Consider the following 16070-nt stretch of genomic DNA (forward strand, 5'->3'; position numbering starts at 1 on the left):
TGGCTCTGTTTGATTGGTCCAACGTCACCAGTGACTGCATCTGATTGGTGGAACGAAGTGAACGTCACCAGTGACTGTATTTGTTGAAACGCAGACACTATGACACTCTGACAGACCAAAACAAACAGAGCGTGCATTAACAGATCGATAAAAATTAGTAGCGAGTAGCGAGCTGAATGTAGATAAAAGTAGCGGAGTAAAAGTAGCGTTTCTTCTCTATAAATATACTCAAGTAAAAGTAAAAGTATGTTGCATTAAAACTACTCTTAGAAGTACAATTTATCCCAAAAGTTACTCAAGTAGATGTAACGGAGTAAATGTAGCGCGTTACTACCCACCTCTGCCTTTAGGTGATGTAATATTTACAAACCCCGTTTCCATATGAGTTGGGAAATTGTGTTAGATGTAAATATAAACGGAATACAATGATTATTGGCAAATCATTTTCAACCCATATTCTGTTGAATATGCTACAAAGACAACATATTTGATAGTCAAACTGATAAACATTTTTTTTTTTGCAAATAATCATTAACTTTAGAATTTGATGCCAGCAACACGTGACAAAGAAGTTGGGAAAGGTGGCAATAAATACTGATAAAGTTGAGGAATGCTCATCAAACACTTATTTGGAACATCCCACAGGTGAACAGGCAAATTGGGAACAGGTGGGTGCCATGATTGGGTATAAAAGTAGATTCCCTGAAATGCTCAGTCATTCACAAACAAGGATGGGGCGAGGGTCACCACTTTGTCAACAAATGCGTGAGCAAATTGTTGAACAGTTTAAGAAAAACCTTTCTCAACCAGCTATTGCAAGGAATTTAGGGATTTCACCATCTACGGTCCGTAATATCATGAAAGGGTTCAGAGAATCTGGAGAAATCACTGCACGTAAGCAGCTAAGCCTGTGACCTTCGATCCCTCAGGCTGTACTGAAGTGTGTAAAGGATATCACCACATGCGCTCAGGAACACTTCAGAAACCCACTGTCAGTAACTACAGTTGGTCGCTACATCTGTAAGTGCAAGTTAAAACTCTCCTATGCAAGGCGAAAACCGTTTATCAACAACACCAAGAAACGCCGTTGGCTTCGCTGGGCCTGAGCTCATCTAAGATGGACTGATACAAAGTGGAAAAGTGTTCTGAGGTCTGACGAGTCCACAATTCAAATTGTTTTTGGAAACTGTGGACGTCGTGTCCTCCGGACCAAAGAGGAAAAGAACCATCCGGATTGTTATAGGCGCAAAGTTGAAAAGCCAGCATCTGTGATGGTATGGGGGTGTATTAGTGGCCAAGACATGGGTAACTTACACATCTGTGAAGGCGCCATTAATGCTGAAAGGTACATACAGGTTTTGGAGCAACATATGTTGTCATCCAAGCAACGTTACCATGGACGCCCCTGCTTATTTCAGCAAGACAATGCCAAGCCACGTGTTACATCAACGTGGCTTCATAGTAAAAGAGTGCGGGTACTAGACTGGCCTACCTGTAGTCCAGACCTGTCTCCCATTGAAAATGTGGCGCATTATGAAGCCTAAAATACCACAACGGAGACCCCCGGACTGTTGAACAACTTAAGCTGTACATCAAGCAAGAATGGGAAAGAATTCCACCTGAGAAGCTTAAAAAATGTGTCTCCTCAGTTCCCAAACGTTTACTGAGTGTTGTTAAAAGGAAAGGCCATGTAACACAGTGGTGAATATGCCCTTTCCCAACTACTTTGGCACGTGTTGCAGCCATGAAATTCTAAGTTAATTATTATTTGCAAAAAAAAAAAAAAAAAGTTTATGAGTTTGAACATCAAATATCTTGTCTTTGTAGTGCATTCAATTGAATATGGGTTGAAAAGGATTTGCAAATCATTGTATTCCGTTTATATTTATATCTAACACAATTTCAACTCATATGGCAACGGGGTTTGTATAACAGGCCCTTTGAGCAGTGACGTGTTTATTACACAAGAAACAAAAATACATTTTGATTAGACATTTGATGTATGTGTTTGAGCGCCGCTCAGAGATTGACACAATCCTGTCTTCCACCCATTAGAATGAAGAAAGTTTGTGCAAAGAAGAGGAAGCGGAAGACCAAATCCTAGAACCAGCAACAATATGACAAACATTTATCCATAAAAATATTAAGAATCTGTGTTTGACGTGTGCCAGTTTGTTCTCTCTAGGCATGACTCAACAAACTGGTTGGTCGAGCATTACCTTTTGTACACAGACATACATATCATACATATCACAACACTGAATTCTCCGGTTCGTCACTCAAACATTTCCTTGTGGAACACATTACTTTCTATTGTTACACGAGGGAGACAGTGTTTCTTGAAGTCACGGGAGAAACACGCAACCAGCTCTACGAAAACAAGTCGCTTATAACAAACCAATTATTTTTTGGTTTGTTATTTATTGTTATTTTATTTTATTGTCTAAAAATTTGTTTTTATTTTTAACATGCATGTTACATGTTAAAATTGAGGTGTTTTTGGATGGCAAAGCACGGAAATTGATTTCAGTTCATTTTAATGGGCAGGGCTGCTTTGCGATACGAGTGTTTTGTGTTACGAGCTTGGTCGTGGAATGCAGTGTGCTCTTGAGTTGAGGAAATACTTTATGTTGAGCTTCTATGGAACATAACAGATCGATTCACATTCTGGACACGTCATTAGGCACACCTAATGAGATCCAGTTGAAGAGCTGTATTGAAATAATTTTTCAAATTGACACCGTGCTATGTTGGTTATTCTTTACCGTTACAAAAAGTCAGATAAAAATTCAACCATAAGAAAACCAAATCCTTAAAAAATATGTAAATATGATTAATTTAAGATACCCAACAATATAAACACTAAACACATTTTATAAAGAATAATTATGGCTGTTATATGCAGAAAATAATGGAGAGTCATATGGACGTGACCTTCGTACATTGCTACAATAGAATTTTACATCTTCTTTATCAACGTGCTGGTACTAGCAACTCAATTAAAATCACAGAGACTGAGACAACAACACATAGGATTTTTTGTATGGGCACTCAATTCAGCAGAATGATACGCGGGCAAATGGACTGGTTTGTGACGTGCAGTGTTTGGCCGTAAGATACCAGAGAAGCAAAAAATTGCCAAAGGTTTTGTTGAAAAGCGAACCAAATGCAAAGTGGGGTGAGGTAACGCTTTAACATGGTTTGAATGAGCTTTTCTTTAGCTACATGAGAGAAACAAAATCAGAAACAGCTCTCAGTATAATGCAGCTCAGTTCGAAAACAAATGCAACAACAATAACAAAAACTGATAACATGCAATCAAATATCCAAGCCATGTATTATGTTATTAATCTCTATTGTCTCACATGACTAAGATGAGATGTGGTCAGTAGGAGTGGTTCTATTGTTTGTTTCGTTGCTGAGTACAATAAACCTGAATAGATCTTTAACCAGTGTTTGGAAATCCATCCATCCATCCATTTTCTACCGCTTGTCCCTTTTGGGGTCGCGGGAGGTGCTGGAGCCTATCTCAGCTGCATTCGGGCGAAAGGCGGGTTACACCCTGGACAAGTCCCCACCTCATCACAGGGCCAACACAGATAGACAGACAACATTCACACTCACATTCACACACTAGGGACAATTTAGTGTTGCCAATCAACCTATCCCCTGGTGCATGTGTTTGGCAAATTACTTTTAAAAAACAATTTATCATAGGTACTTGTTACTTTGCCAAAAAAGTAATTGAATTACTCTCGGAAGTACTATTTAATTAATGTATTTAATTACTAGTCAAAGTAATGATTGCATTCCTTTAAAAAAAACAAAAAAAAACACTTAAAGAAGCCATATGTAGCAATGTGGCCAGAAATTGTACTGCAATCACGGTCAAAATTCTGTGGTCCCTTCCCACTCTCCATGACTGAGGTTGCCAGATACGCAGCCGAATCCGAATCCTACTCCAAGGAACTTCATATGGCAATCGACGAGTCCTACGCTGTAGATTTCTCGTGTTTATGATTCTTGCAAGATGGTTTACTAAGTAATTATGCCACATTTTACTGATGTCGACTAGCCAAATGCATTTGTAAAGTTACGCAGCAACATCTTTGTTGGGAGTCCAGACAGATTGTTGGCATTACCCTGCTAAAATGTCTAGTTTGACCGCACGGACCACCATCGAAATAATTAATTTATTATTATATATCGCATAGGCCTAATTTGATTGCAAGCCAAGGCCAACAGTAAAATTACCGTCACATTTTGTTCAGCTTAACTCCATGTTGCATCCAACCTGACACACTGCATTCTCTTCCATGTATGCACATCACCATCTTTCAGTGCAGAGTGCAATTCTATGAGCCAACTCACGTTACGCAAAAACCACGTTTCGCATAAATCATATAGCCAGTACCATGTCAATACACAAAGTAGAACATCATTACATGTAATGTATTATATTGTGCCAAGCAAATACCACCCCATATGTGCCTGATGCAGAAACCACAATTAGCCGTGCTAATGTTGGAACACTTTTCCTCAGTGTATCAGGATATTGATACGATATTTTGCCCTGTCAGTTGGCTGACACATCGAGATACAGGCTAACGGGCTTATATTTCCCCCGTTAGCCTATATGTCGATGTGTCATTGACCGGGCTAGCATGCTAAGCATTCATTGCACGAACACATTAGCTTTGTTAGACAAGATCATAGACTGTATTGGACAATATAGTTTACATAAGAAATGTCCATTTCCATTTATTACAAGTAGTAAGAAATCGTAAATGCCTGACTTACCTATCAAGGAGGAAATTAGCAAGTTTGGCGTCAGATGAAAAAATCTTCTCTGCCTTCATCTTTCAAAGGCATCCCGATACAAATCCTCATTTTGTTCCTGGCTTTGTCATGAATGAGTTGAGAATCATAATGACGCCTTTTAGATTTACTAAGGTCTGACATGTTTAGTAACTTTATCAGTGGCAGTAGCTCAACGAAGAGGGCTGTGCGTAACTGGCAACATGGATGTGACACACTCACTGACTTTTTAATTGATTTTAGATACAAGTAATTTGGGTTATGAGTAGGGATGATGTTCGAAACCGGTTCTTCTGGTTGTTTGATTAGAAAAGAACCGTTCGATAAGAAAAAAGAACCGATTCCATGGACTCGAATCCCTTTTTGAGAACCGGTTCCCGTTATCGAGGCCACTATAGTAAAGAAAAAGAGTTGGTTCTTTATACGAATCCCTGGGAACGAATCCCGTCCCACAAGAAATGCCCTGTGGGACATCACAGGAAATTAGACTGAGCTACGTCATTTCCTGTGATGTCACACAAGCAGCAAAAACAATGGACCGGAAAAAACGCCTTAAGGCATGGATATTCACCTATAGTGATCCCGGAGACAGGTTGTTTTTGTGTTACTGTATATATTTGTTTTTCTGAAAAATCCCACTTAATATACTTTGGGTAACAACAGTCAATATTTTTTTATTTTATTTTTTTAGGGGGGTAACAGTCAAAATGTATTTATTTATTTATTTATTTATTTTTCTTATAAAATAAAAGTGAGCTTTTCTTAAACCAAATATTGTGTTTTTTTCCATATACAACCACCTATCTGGATTTGATAAGAGAATCGATAAGGAATCGGTTCGATAAGAGGAATCAATAATGGGCTCAAACTCGATAATTTCTTATCAAACATCATCCCTAGTTATGAGCTTCGTCACAGAAGCAAATAAACTCATAAGCCGAGGTATCGACTTTTGCCTGAAGTCCTCTAGGATAGGCTCAAGCTCATCGTGACCCTGGACAGGATAATCAGTTGTAAATTGATGGATAAATAACCAATGCTTTGATGCCTTGTGGCATTGAACAAAACTGTGTTTAGATGAATTGAAGAACTCCAATTACACAAAGTACAATTTCAAAACGGAAAGGACAACTACATTGAACAAGAAAAATGAAGTACTTTATTTACTATTGTTATGCACGCTACTTATGCAGCCCCAGACCATGATATAACCAACACCATGACTGGCTGTTGGAAAGACACAATTATCTTGGTACTCACTTGTGCTAATAGTCATTTAGACAAAATGTGTTGACTCATTTTCAATGTACAATACATCTATATTGTTATTCAAGCTGTTCACCAGTGTCTAAAGTATATCAATTTATTTCATATCTGTAATATTGCAGCTTGGGTGCTAAAGTTTGAGGGGTAAATACACTTGAGATACAGTGTATTGTCACATGTACAAATATTCATTAGAGGTACAGTAGGTCGATCGATCCAAATCGCAATATTGATACGAGGATATTGTTGGTAACATTCTCTTCTTTGTTTATTTTCACAAATATCCGTGGGTTTTTGTGTTTGCATTGTTCAAATATGTTTTAGAATAGTATATATTGTTTACAAACTCAAGGTATACATTATTAAACACAGGAGGGCTTTAGGAGTACAAGCCAGAGGATTTGAATGAGAATCAACAGCAGTTTTTGTTTTTGCCTATTTTGCACTATTGACTTTATTTTGCTCAAACAATTGTTAAAAATAAATAAATCAATGAATAAGGTAATAACCATATTGTTTTATTTATATTGCCTCATTTACTCGTAATGCTGTTATAGAAATGAATAAAATATTCATAAATAAGGCAGCACGGAATAAGGAAGCACGGTGGAGCAGTGATTAGCGCTCATGCCTTACAGCGAGAAAGTCCTGGGTTAGTGCTTAAATTGGTCTTGAAATAATGTTTAAAATAATGTCATTTATCGGCATTAATTTGTTAACGGCCCAGGCCTACTTGTAGTGTTATTACCAACATTTTTGTTTGCCTAAAATATTTCTCCTGTTTTTTCATTCTGACCATAATTGTGACAATCTGTCACATGTACGGCTTGTGACATTTCCTTAGTTTGTGTTTATTTCCTGTCAGCACTCTTATTTTACTTCCACTTCCTGCTCCCTGAGTGCTTGTTCCCTCACCTGTCCCTGATTGGCAGCCTGGGACACCTGGTTGCAGTTGCCAATCAGGCTCCTGTTTATGCCTGGCTCACCCTCCAGTCAGAGCTTGAGGATTATCTATGTCAGTGTTTTTCAACCACTGTGCCGCGGCACACTAGTGTGCCTTGAGATATTGTCTGGTGTACTATGGGAAATTATGCAACTTCACCTAATTGGTCCAAAAAATATATTTTGCAAATCAATAATTATAATCTGCAAATAATGTGCCGTTGCTTAGTGTCTGTGCTGTGTAGGACTCGGCAGGGTAACCACGTAATACTCCATGTCAGTAGTTGGCAGCAGGTAGTTAATTGCTTTGTAAAAGTCGGAATGTGTCTGGTGAGACGGTATGTGTCTGGTGAGACGAGGATAGTTTGTTGTGATCCTAATATGCAGACCACAGCAGGAGGCAGTGTGCAGGTAAAAAGGTATGTAATCACCAAAAATGAACAAAAAGGAAAGGAAAAGGCAACGGCTATGCAAAACAAAAGTCAAACTGAACTGGATACAAAGTAAACAGAAACAAAATGCTGGACGACAGCAAAAACGTACGGCGTCCACAAAGTACATCCGTACATGACATGACAATCAACAATGTTCACACAAAGAAGGATAGCAACAACTTAAATAGCCTTGCTTGCTAACACAAAGCAGGTGCGGGGAATAGCGCTGAAAGCAAGACATGAAACTGCTACTGGAAAACACCAACAAAACAGGAAGGGCCACCAAAATAACAGCGCAAGACAAGAACTAAATCACTACACACAGGAAAACACAAACAAACTCAAAATAAGGCACGACGACCTGGTGGAGTTTTATTTTTTAACGTTTTCCAAAGGTGGTGTGCCTCTGTATATTTTAATGAAAAAAATGTGCCTTGTCTCAAATAATGTTGAAAAACAATGATATACGTTACTGACTTTTAGCTGCATGCATATCTGCTCCTTCTTGTGTTAAATATCATTAAAAGACTCTTACCTTCACATCGCCCTCCTGTCTCCTGCATCTTGGGGTCACAACTACCGCAGCCATGCAAGTAATTTAAAAACACAAAAAATACACATTTAGTGACCTGAATTTTAAAATAAATTAAACAAAATAAAATAAAAGTAACAATATGGCTATCGACTCTGGTCTGGTATTTGTTTGAGAAATAAATACATCTTTGACAGTGTAAGTCAAAATGTGGCACGTGATTAGATTTTAGGGGCGGTCCTAGTGTTGTGTCCTGCGTGTGAAACAATGGAAGTTGAAGCTGAACTCCAGAGAGGCTGTTCCAGCTCCTGACGCTAGGAGCTGTCCGCGGTGCTGAAGGCAGGCTGTCTCCTCTCCAATGTGCCGCCAGCTCGCACTCTCTCCTCTTACTGAGCGTCCGAATTAAACAAGGACCTCCGCGGTCTACTTGATCCATGTCCGCTGTCCTCGCACAGACAATTCAACGCGGAAGTCAAGCAGCGAAGCGTTAAGGATTCAACTTTGCTTTTTGGTTTTAAACGCCCGATCGTCTCGACTTGCTTTTTTTTTTTTTTCGGTGCGTTTTCCTCTTTCTCCTTCTTCTCCGACACAAGGACGTTATTCTGCCGCTCGGCGACCTCCACTTTGGGAACATTTGAAGAGCATGAGAGTGTCTTGCACGGCGAAGAGCATGTTGGCGCTTTGGCTTCTTGCAGCTGCCGTGACCACGACCCACGGACGAGGTAAGAACTTGCGTGCACTTTTGTGTGCATTTTGTGCTTTTGTGTCAGACCAAACAAAGGCCAGGTAGAAGGTCGCCCAGGTCTACAAGTGTGCCAGGGGCGATATCAACTCACTGGATTGCACATTTGCCAATAAAAGCATTTTTTTTTTTTTTTGCCTTAACAACATTGTAAACTAAGCAGGAAGCCACATTACAGAATTGCAAAGCTGTTAAAAGGCAATATCAGCCACTAATAATTAAAAAAAAGCGTGATTATACCCAGAAATTAAACAAATGTCACAGTAAAAGTAAAGTAACATTTCTGCAAAGCATATATACTGCACATAAGTTACTAGTGCTGTCAAATGATTGAACATTTAATCAATATTAATAACTATTAAATAGATGTTTTCATTATAATAAGTATTTAACTTTGCATGAGCAACGACTATACTAATTTAAAAAAAGAAGATTATAAATGCACTTAACATGGTTGAATAAATACCTTTTAACATGTTTTCTTAAAAAACATTTATCCACAAAAATGTGACATACGGTGTAAAGAAAACTTCCCGCAGAGTGTGTTTAATGTTGGTCTGCGTGGCAAATAGTCCGTCATGTAGACAATATTTTTTTTAGTGCTTCCATTTGAACTTGTTTGCTTCTTCCGCCTGTCCTTACCGCATCAACCGTTCATTTGCGCATGTGCGACGCTAACACTGCTTGGACAAACTGCCCGAAATGGATCAGGGAGTCGCTCTTTACTGCAAAATTGTTTCCTCAGACTATTTTTATGGTGTATCATTACGTGTTCATTTTCACAGCCCTAATTATTAATTTTAATTATGACCATGCTGATTGTTAGTGACTTTTAAAGTGTGCAGCGACTTCATGTCGTAACAGTGCAATGCTTTACTTTTTGTCACTCGGTGCAATGTTTACCACATCCTGTCCATTACAACACACTCTTTAATAAAGCACAATAACACCCCAGCTTAATTGACCACGAATCAATCAAACACTTCAACTTTGCTATGTGATCAATTTGTCATGTGAGCGTTTGTAGGATGATTGGGGTGAAGTATTACGCGACTTATTTGGGCGCTGAGGTCTGTGTGACAGACGGTGTTCGGTAATAAGACTCTAATCCTCAGGAATTGTTGAAGATTATTGACCAAGCTGTTTGACACAGTTGAGTGCTTGTGGGAAGTGGCGGTGGATTCATGCACAGTGGCCTTGTCCTAATTATTTTTGTATTGTGCATCTGCCCTCTTTCCATTCTGACAACCAGCTCTCTGATACAACGAAACCCTTTCAATTTGTTTTTTTTTCCAGGCTTTGCTATACGGCATGATATAATGAAGCCTGCATGATTCCGTATATACCAGCAGAGTTAAATACGAAAATAATACTGAGGCAGTCAATATAAGGCACTTCTAATTATAAAACATATGTTTCCTCTTAAACTCACTAAAAACTACTGTGAACTATAATGAATAAATTCCACATTGGTTATTATTTTTGCAAAAGCAGAATATTGGATATATCTCGTGCTGATGTACCTAATGTTGTGGACAGTGAATGCATCATTTCCTTGGTGCTTTTCGTCCCCTTGTTTTGATTTTATAGAAGGCTGTGGGTTCATGTCGAAAATGACCAAGGGGGGAAAAAGTAGGCTCCCGGTGATTACAATAAAAAATGTAAGAACTGCGAAATGAATTCATATTGTGTTGGCTGTTTCATTCGCCCTATCTCAGCCCATCTGAAATGAGGTGCAATTCTAGCACAGCGCCTGCCACAGTATGTTTCAGTATCAACAAAACATCCGCTGATTGAATATCAGGTGGAGGGAATGTGCTCCAACGCTTTCTCGAGAGTTTCTACATAAGTAATGTGCCAAGGCAATCATTGCCGTTACTGCCCTTAGCAGATATTTTATATTATTTAACTGTTTGATTTAGTAATGCAGAGCTGGCAATGTAGACGTGGGAATAATTTAGTGTTTTCAGCCCCAACAACACACCTGCACTGTGCGCTCGGTGCTCAAAACTCCTGGGAGGAGGAAGAAAAGCAGCAATAAACTATTTTTAGAGCTAAAAAATCAAATTGTACAGCTTCCATTAGTGGTTTTGCTGCTTAGCCAGCAAACGCACACGTCTTAGTCGATCCTTCAAGGTCTGTTATTGTTTTAATTATTAATCCTCAAGGTTTTGATGTGTTCTCAGAGGAAGGAGTGCAGGTTTTTGTTGAGATGTGGTCTTTGCCTGTTGTCAACTCGCCTTAATGTGGTACATTACAAAACCAGTCGTTGAAAACATTGAGAAGGTAATATGCAGGAAAACGTTGTTACGTTTGTGGCTGGAAATTGAGATATCATTATTTTATATATGATTATTTTAGTAAGTGATCTATCTTTGTAATTATTGTTATTTAAGAATTTGGTCTTATAATGTATATTACCGGTAGGCTTCCTTTTGCCATTACATGCATTAATGATTATTACCAAACAGAATACAGATTGTTGCCTTTAAAAAAAAAATCATTTTAATGCAACAATTTCACACAATTATGCAATATCTCGTTCTTGAACATTGCCACCCACTTTTCTTTTTTTTTTTTTTTTTTAGAAATGAACAATAATTACAGTGAGTGTCATACAGCATAGGAAAACAATAAAAATTAAAATAAGTGCAAGAGAGATAGAAAAAACAAAAAACAAAAAAACCCTCTCATCTCTATACACTGATGCATAAATGGACAGCGAATCATACTCATCATAATTGTACAGCATATCATACACATTATTTCATAATTGCACTTATTCAATATTGACCTACATTTTATTCATATAATATCATCTTCATCAATTCTTATATTACGGTATGAAATGTAACATTCACAACATTTTTATCAGGGATGTTCTAATCAGGGTTTTATCATCCACGAGTGATTTCGGTTGATACCAATACAGATACCGATCAGATATATTAACTGTTTAACAGTTAAACAATATCAACACAATATTTAAACCAGTTCCTTGTTCTGTTTTATTACGTACAATTGTTTGAGAAACTCATAGTCAATAGTGCACAATAAGTAAAATTACATTTTTCCCCGTAATGAAGGTGATTATTATTAATTTTGGGGAGCGGCTCCGCACTCTATGGAGACACATAATTAGCTGCGGGTCGCTCGTCTGTCGGGGCACCAAAAATAAATAGTGTCAGTCAGAAAGGATCTGTGTTTGTGACTGGCATATATTGGTAATGGCCGATCACATACTTTTTCTTGAAAATCGGTCAATGCCAATCGGCAGTCGATTTATCGGCACATCCCAACATTCATGTGTCAATATAAAATTGACTCAGTCTGCAAATCAAACACCCATTCCTAAATTGTTCTGCTTCAGTTTTGCCTTCGTAACTTAATGAGTTTTAAAAGAGAAGCACTTTGTCATTACATGCAGGACACATTAATAATTGGTTTGAAACTTTTTTTTTTTGCATAGTGTGTCATCTGCTCACTTGGAATCTGCCTCATTATACTGAATTAATTCACACTGAATGCTATTTATTTTGAAAAACTGACGCATAATCAAATCACTGTGCACTTCAAATGATGGACGCAAATGTTGATGTCAGTATAGTGGTTTTGACATGGGCCGCCATTACCCAGGGAGGCATTCCCTAGGGGGCGCCGGATGGATGAGGGGGAAAACAACATTCATATTTATTTGCATTGATGGTTGGGCACTTGATTCCAAAAAATAATATGCTGGTACACTGGTTAGTTTGTGATGCACAACGGATGTATGCTAACTAAGATGATATACTAAATTTTGGTGAAATAGTATAAAGTAGGGTGTACAAAAACTGAGATATCACAAGAGTTTGAATGTATTGTGCATGTGTGCCATGGGGAAACATGGCTCAGGTGGTAGAGTGGGTTTAGATCAGGGGATGTTTGTGAACCTGTTATGTACAACAAGGGGGAAGGAGACGGCACAACACAGTAAGTCTCGCTCAACAGGGTTTATTGAGCTTTTGATGAGTGAGTGGAGTATGTATGCTACTATGTGTGTGCATGCAAGATTATGTGCAGGAACTAACAAGATAGTATTTACCAGGAGTTTGTTGTTAGTGTGTGTTGGTTGTTGGTGAACAAGTCCAAAGGGGCTGGGCAGAAAGAGGTCCGTGGGGCTGGAGAGAGGCGTCCTGAGGTCCGGGTCCAACGATAGGGACAGGTCAGCACAAGCGAGGGAACAAGGAGAGCAGACACAGGAGAGGAGCCAGAGACGCAAAGCTTACTGTGAACAGAGAACTACGTTCCGGCGCTGGATCGTCTGCTGCGTTGGTCTTTATACTGCTGAGGCTCATCAGATCCAGGTGCGCGGATTGCAAATTGCAGGTGCGTTGAAATAATCATGTCAAATTACACTGCTTTTGCTTGGTCCGTCCCATTTTGCGCAATCAGTTTGACTGAAGAGTTCCATATTTTCCTCATATTCCTATCATTTGGAAATTAATGCAGGCTGACCCCTTCTTTAGTTGTATTGCTACAACCTGCAACAATGCATCTGGCAGACAAATTTGATCATTCCTTCAAATTTTGTGCGAAAACAATGTGAATCGAGATGAAGATGCTACCAAAGCACGATCTACACAATAGGACATTTCTCCAATCTTCTGTAGGTGACATGTGGAAGTATCCCGCCCACATTTTGAAGTTCAAGATGGGTGCTCCAAAATGTGCCAGAGCTAGTCCGAAAACAGGCTTGTATCTATTTTGGGGAGAATTTCACCTGTAGACATAATTTTTAGGTCCAGAACTATGAAATGACTGCCAATGCTGTCCGCATTAGAGTGACCCTTTACAGGTAGAAGATTGCAGTATAAGTGAAAGCCCGTTTAGCATTACCATTTCAGACAACAACCCCCCTGGATCCGCCATTGAAGCTAAAAAACGATACTGGTTTAAGTCAAGCAAAGTATACTATGATTAAAGACATGTAACATCACTCTCATGTTACTTACTCTTTATGGGTAATTCTGGGAAACAATCTTTAAAAAGACAAAACATTAAACCCATTAAAACAATCACGTCTCGTTAAATCTTCATCGACATTTAATATATCTTTCATTCTTAGTGTGGGGCGAGTTTCTGTCGGCCCTGGCGCGCCACTTTGCCGGTTCTTCCGCAGTTTAACGGCGTTCAGCCGAGCCTATTATCTTTATGCCGACGCATTATCTCTTCCAGTTAACAATGATCATCAGTGCGCTGGGAGTCGGAGAGAAAGGCACGCTTTATGTATCCTAAAGCTCATTAAATGAGTTATGAGCCCCTCGCAGTTGACGGAGCTCTCCATGACATTCCACTCAAGGTATGAAAAATGTGTCCAAGATGGGAGGGTTGTAATTCACATGGTAATGATAGTTTTTGTCTTTGTTGTTTAAGGGCAGAAGCGATTTCCTCATACTGGATGAACCATTAGTAGATTGGCAAAAGGTTATTCATTACTTGGCCACATTCTAATTAAAGTAGGAACTATTTTATTCTAATACATTGCAGAATAATTATTTGTTACTCTGCTTACAGTCAGGGCCATCACAAGCTAAATGAGGGCTCTAAGCAAAATTGTATTTGGAGGCCTTTATGTGACACAATTTTGATACTTTTTTAAACCAAACTTAAATTCAAAACATATTTTTTGTGTAAAATAATAATTTTTCCTTTATTACAACTTACATTGACAAACCTTTCGACAGTAACTCAACTCTGGCTGGGATTTGATTCCAGAGTAGACCTTTCAATGCCACCAGAGCATTGGGACTCTGTGGGGAAATCTGCCATTTTATGCTCATCTTGGACAAAGCAGGAAGCGACTCGAAACATATTTAATAGAAAGCACCCTGTCAGTCATTATTTGACATTTTACATGCGCTTCTTCACGCAAAGCGGGCCCCCTTGAGGACAACTTTTGATCTGCATATAAGGAGGAGCGACATGGTAAACTACATGGTCGAAGTCGAAGGACGCAGATAGATATCTTCGTGCGTTGGGCCTTGGCATAAATAGTTAGATTCATCTAATGTGTGGCGAAGTTGAATTCATAACTGTATATGTAGCACAGATTTTAGCGCTATAACAACAAGAGAGGTGTCCTGGCTGTTATAGAATACTGAATTACCGTGGTTACCATTGCATTGACCAATATGCCGTTCTCCTTAAAGGGGAACTGCACTTTTTTTTAAATTTTGCTTATCATTCACAATCATTATGAAAGGGGAACTGCACTTTTTTTTAAATTTTGCTTATCATTCACAATCATTATGAGAGACAAGAAAACACGTCAGGTTTTTTTTAGTAGGATCTTAAAGATAATAAAAAAACGCTTGGAAAATGCGGCTAATAGGAGTTACCGTTGTAGCCTTCAAAGCCCTCTAAGTCAACTTCAAAGCCCTCCATCAACGTTTGTATACACACTGCAAGTCTATATATAACGTAGTAATAGACACAATCATATCAATAAGTAATATGTACAATATTTACCGTATTTTGATAATTTTAATCAATTCCGGGAAGTGAGGTGAAAGCGACTCAAGGCTGCAAATGTGGAATTTGGAGACAAACTATTTCAACATAAATGGCATGCTTGCAGCAAATACACCAGAAAAAACATCCCCGGTCAGCTGGACCCAAGAGACAACTGTCCATCGAGTGAGTCACACATTATATTGATCATGATACACCAGCACGTCATGTGTGTATCATGAATAACAGCATACGTTGTCTAGCTAGCTGTGTACAAACAAAACATGAAATGTGGGCTAATACTTTACAGATGCTGTAATGTGATTGTTCATGTTTTTCAGTCAGTACATATTGGTGTCCTATCACAGTGTTGTGCATTACAAACTCAAACGCGTTTCGTGTTAACGTAGAAGCTAGCTTATCTCTTTCTGTAGTTGGCTTTTACGGCTAATACCGCAGCAAGTTCCTCCTTGTTCGCTCTTACCATAACAATGTTGCTACAGCTTGGTTATTATACAGGTTACGTATATAAATTAAGTATTATTGACAGTTTTTTAGTGCATTTTTTATGTGATTTAGAGGTATAATTGATTGCTCCCATTAGCTGGATTGCTAGCCAGCTTGATTAAGCCGATTTTTATTTTAGAAAGCGAAAAAAAAACTAAAAACTTTTGTCTTGATGTCTCTCATAATAATTGTGAACGATAGGCAACATTCCAAAAAAGTGCAATTCCCCTTTAATACAAGCCGGCAAACCCTTACAAGTATAATATACATTATTTGAATGGTCCAGTCTTACTTGCATTCCTTTTACATGCTTAATAAGATTTGTAATCAACCATTC

At 38.6% G+C, this 16070-nt stretch overlaps 1 protein-coding gene across 2 annotated transcripts in view; it reads left to right on the forward strand.

The window, feature by feature from the left end:
• Positions 1-8320: 8320 nt before the first annotated feature.
• The window catches only part of LOC133607456 (seizure protein 6 homolog), a 260081-nt gene continuing 252331 nt past the window's right edge, over positions 8321-16070 (forward strand). The window contains exon 1 of one of the 2 annotated variants that reach the window (XM_061962086.2): positions 8321-8714. In XM_061962086.2, the coding sequence (XP_061818070.1) occupies positions 8636-8714 (79 nt within the window). In that variant the 5' untranslated portion in view covers positions 8321-8635. The remainder of the gene's footprint in view (positions 8715-16070) is intronic. The other variant, XM_061962087.1, reaches the window with a different exon arrangement.

The sequence above is a fragment of the Nerophis lumbriciformis genome, linkage group LG09 (genome assembly GCF_033978685.3).
Source record: "Nerophis lumbriciformis linkage group LG09, RoL_Nlum_v2.1, whole genome shotgun sequence".
NCBI lineage: Eukaryota > Metazoa > Chordata > Actinopteri > Syngnathiformes > Syngnathidae > Nerophis > Nerophis lumbriciformis.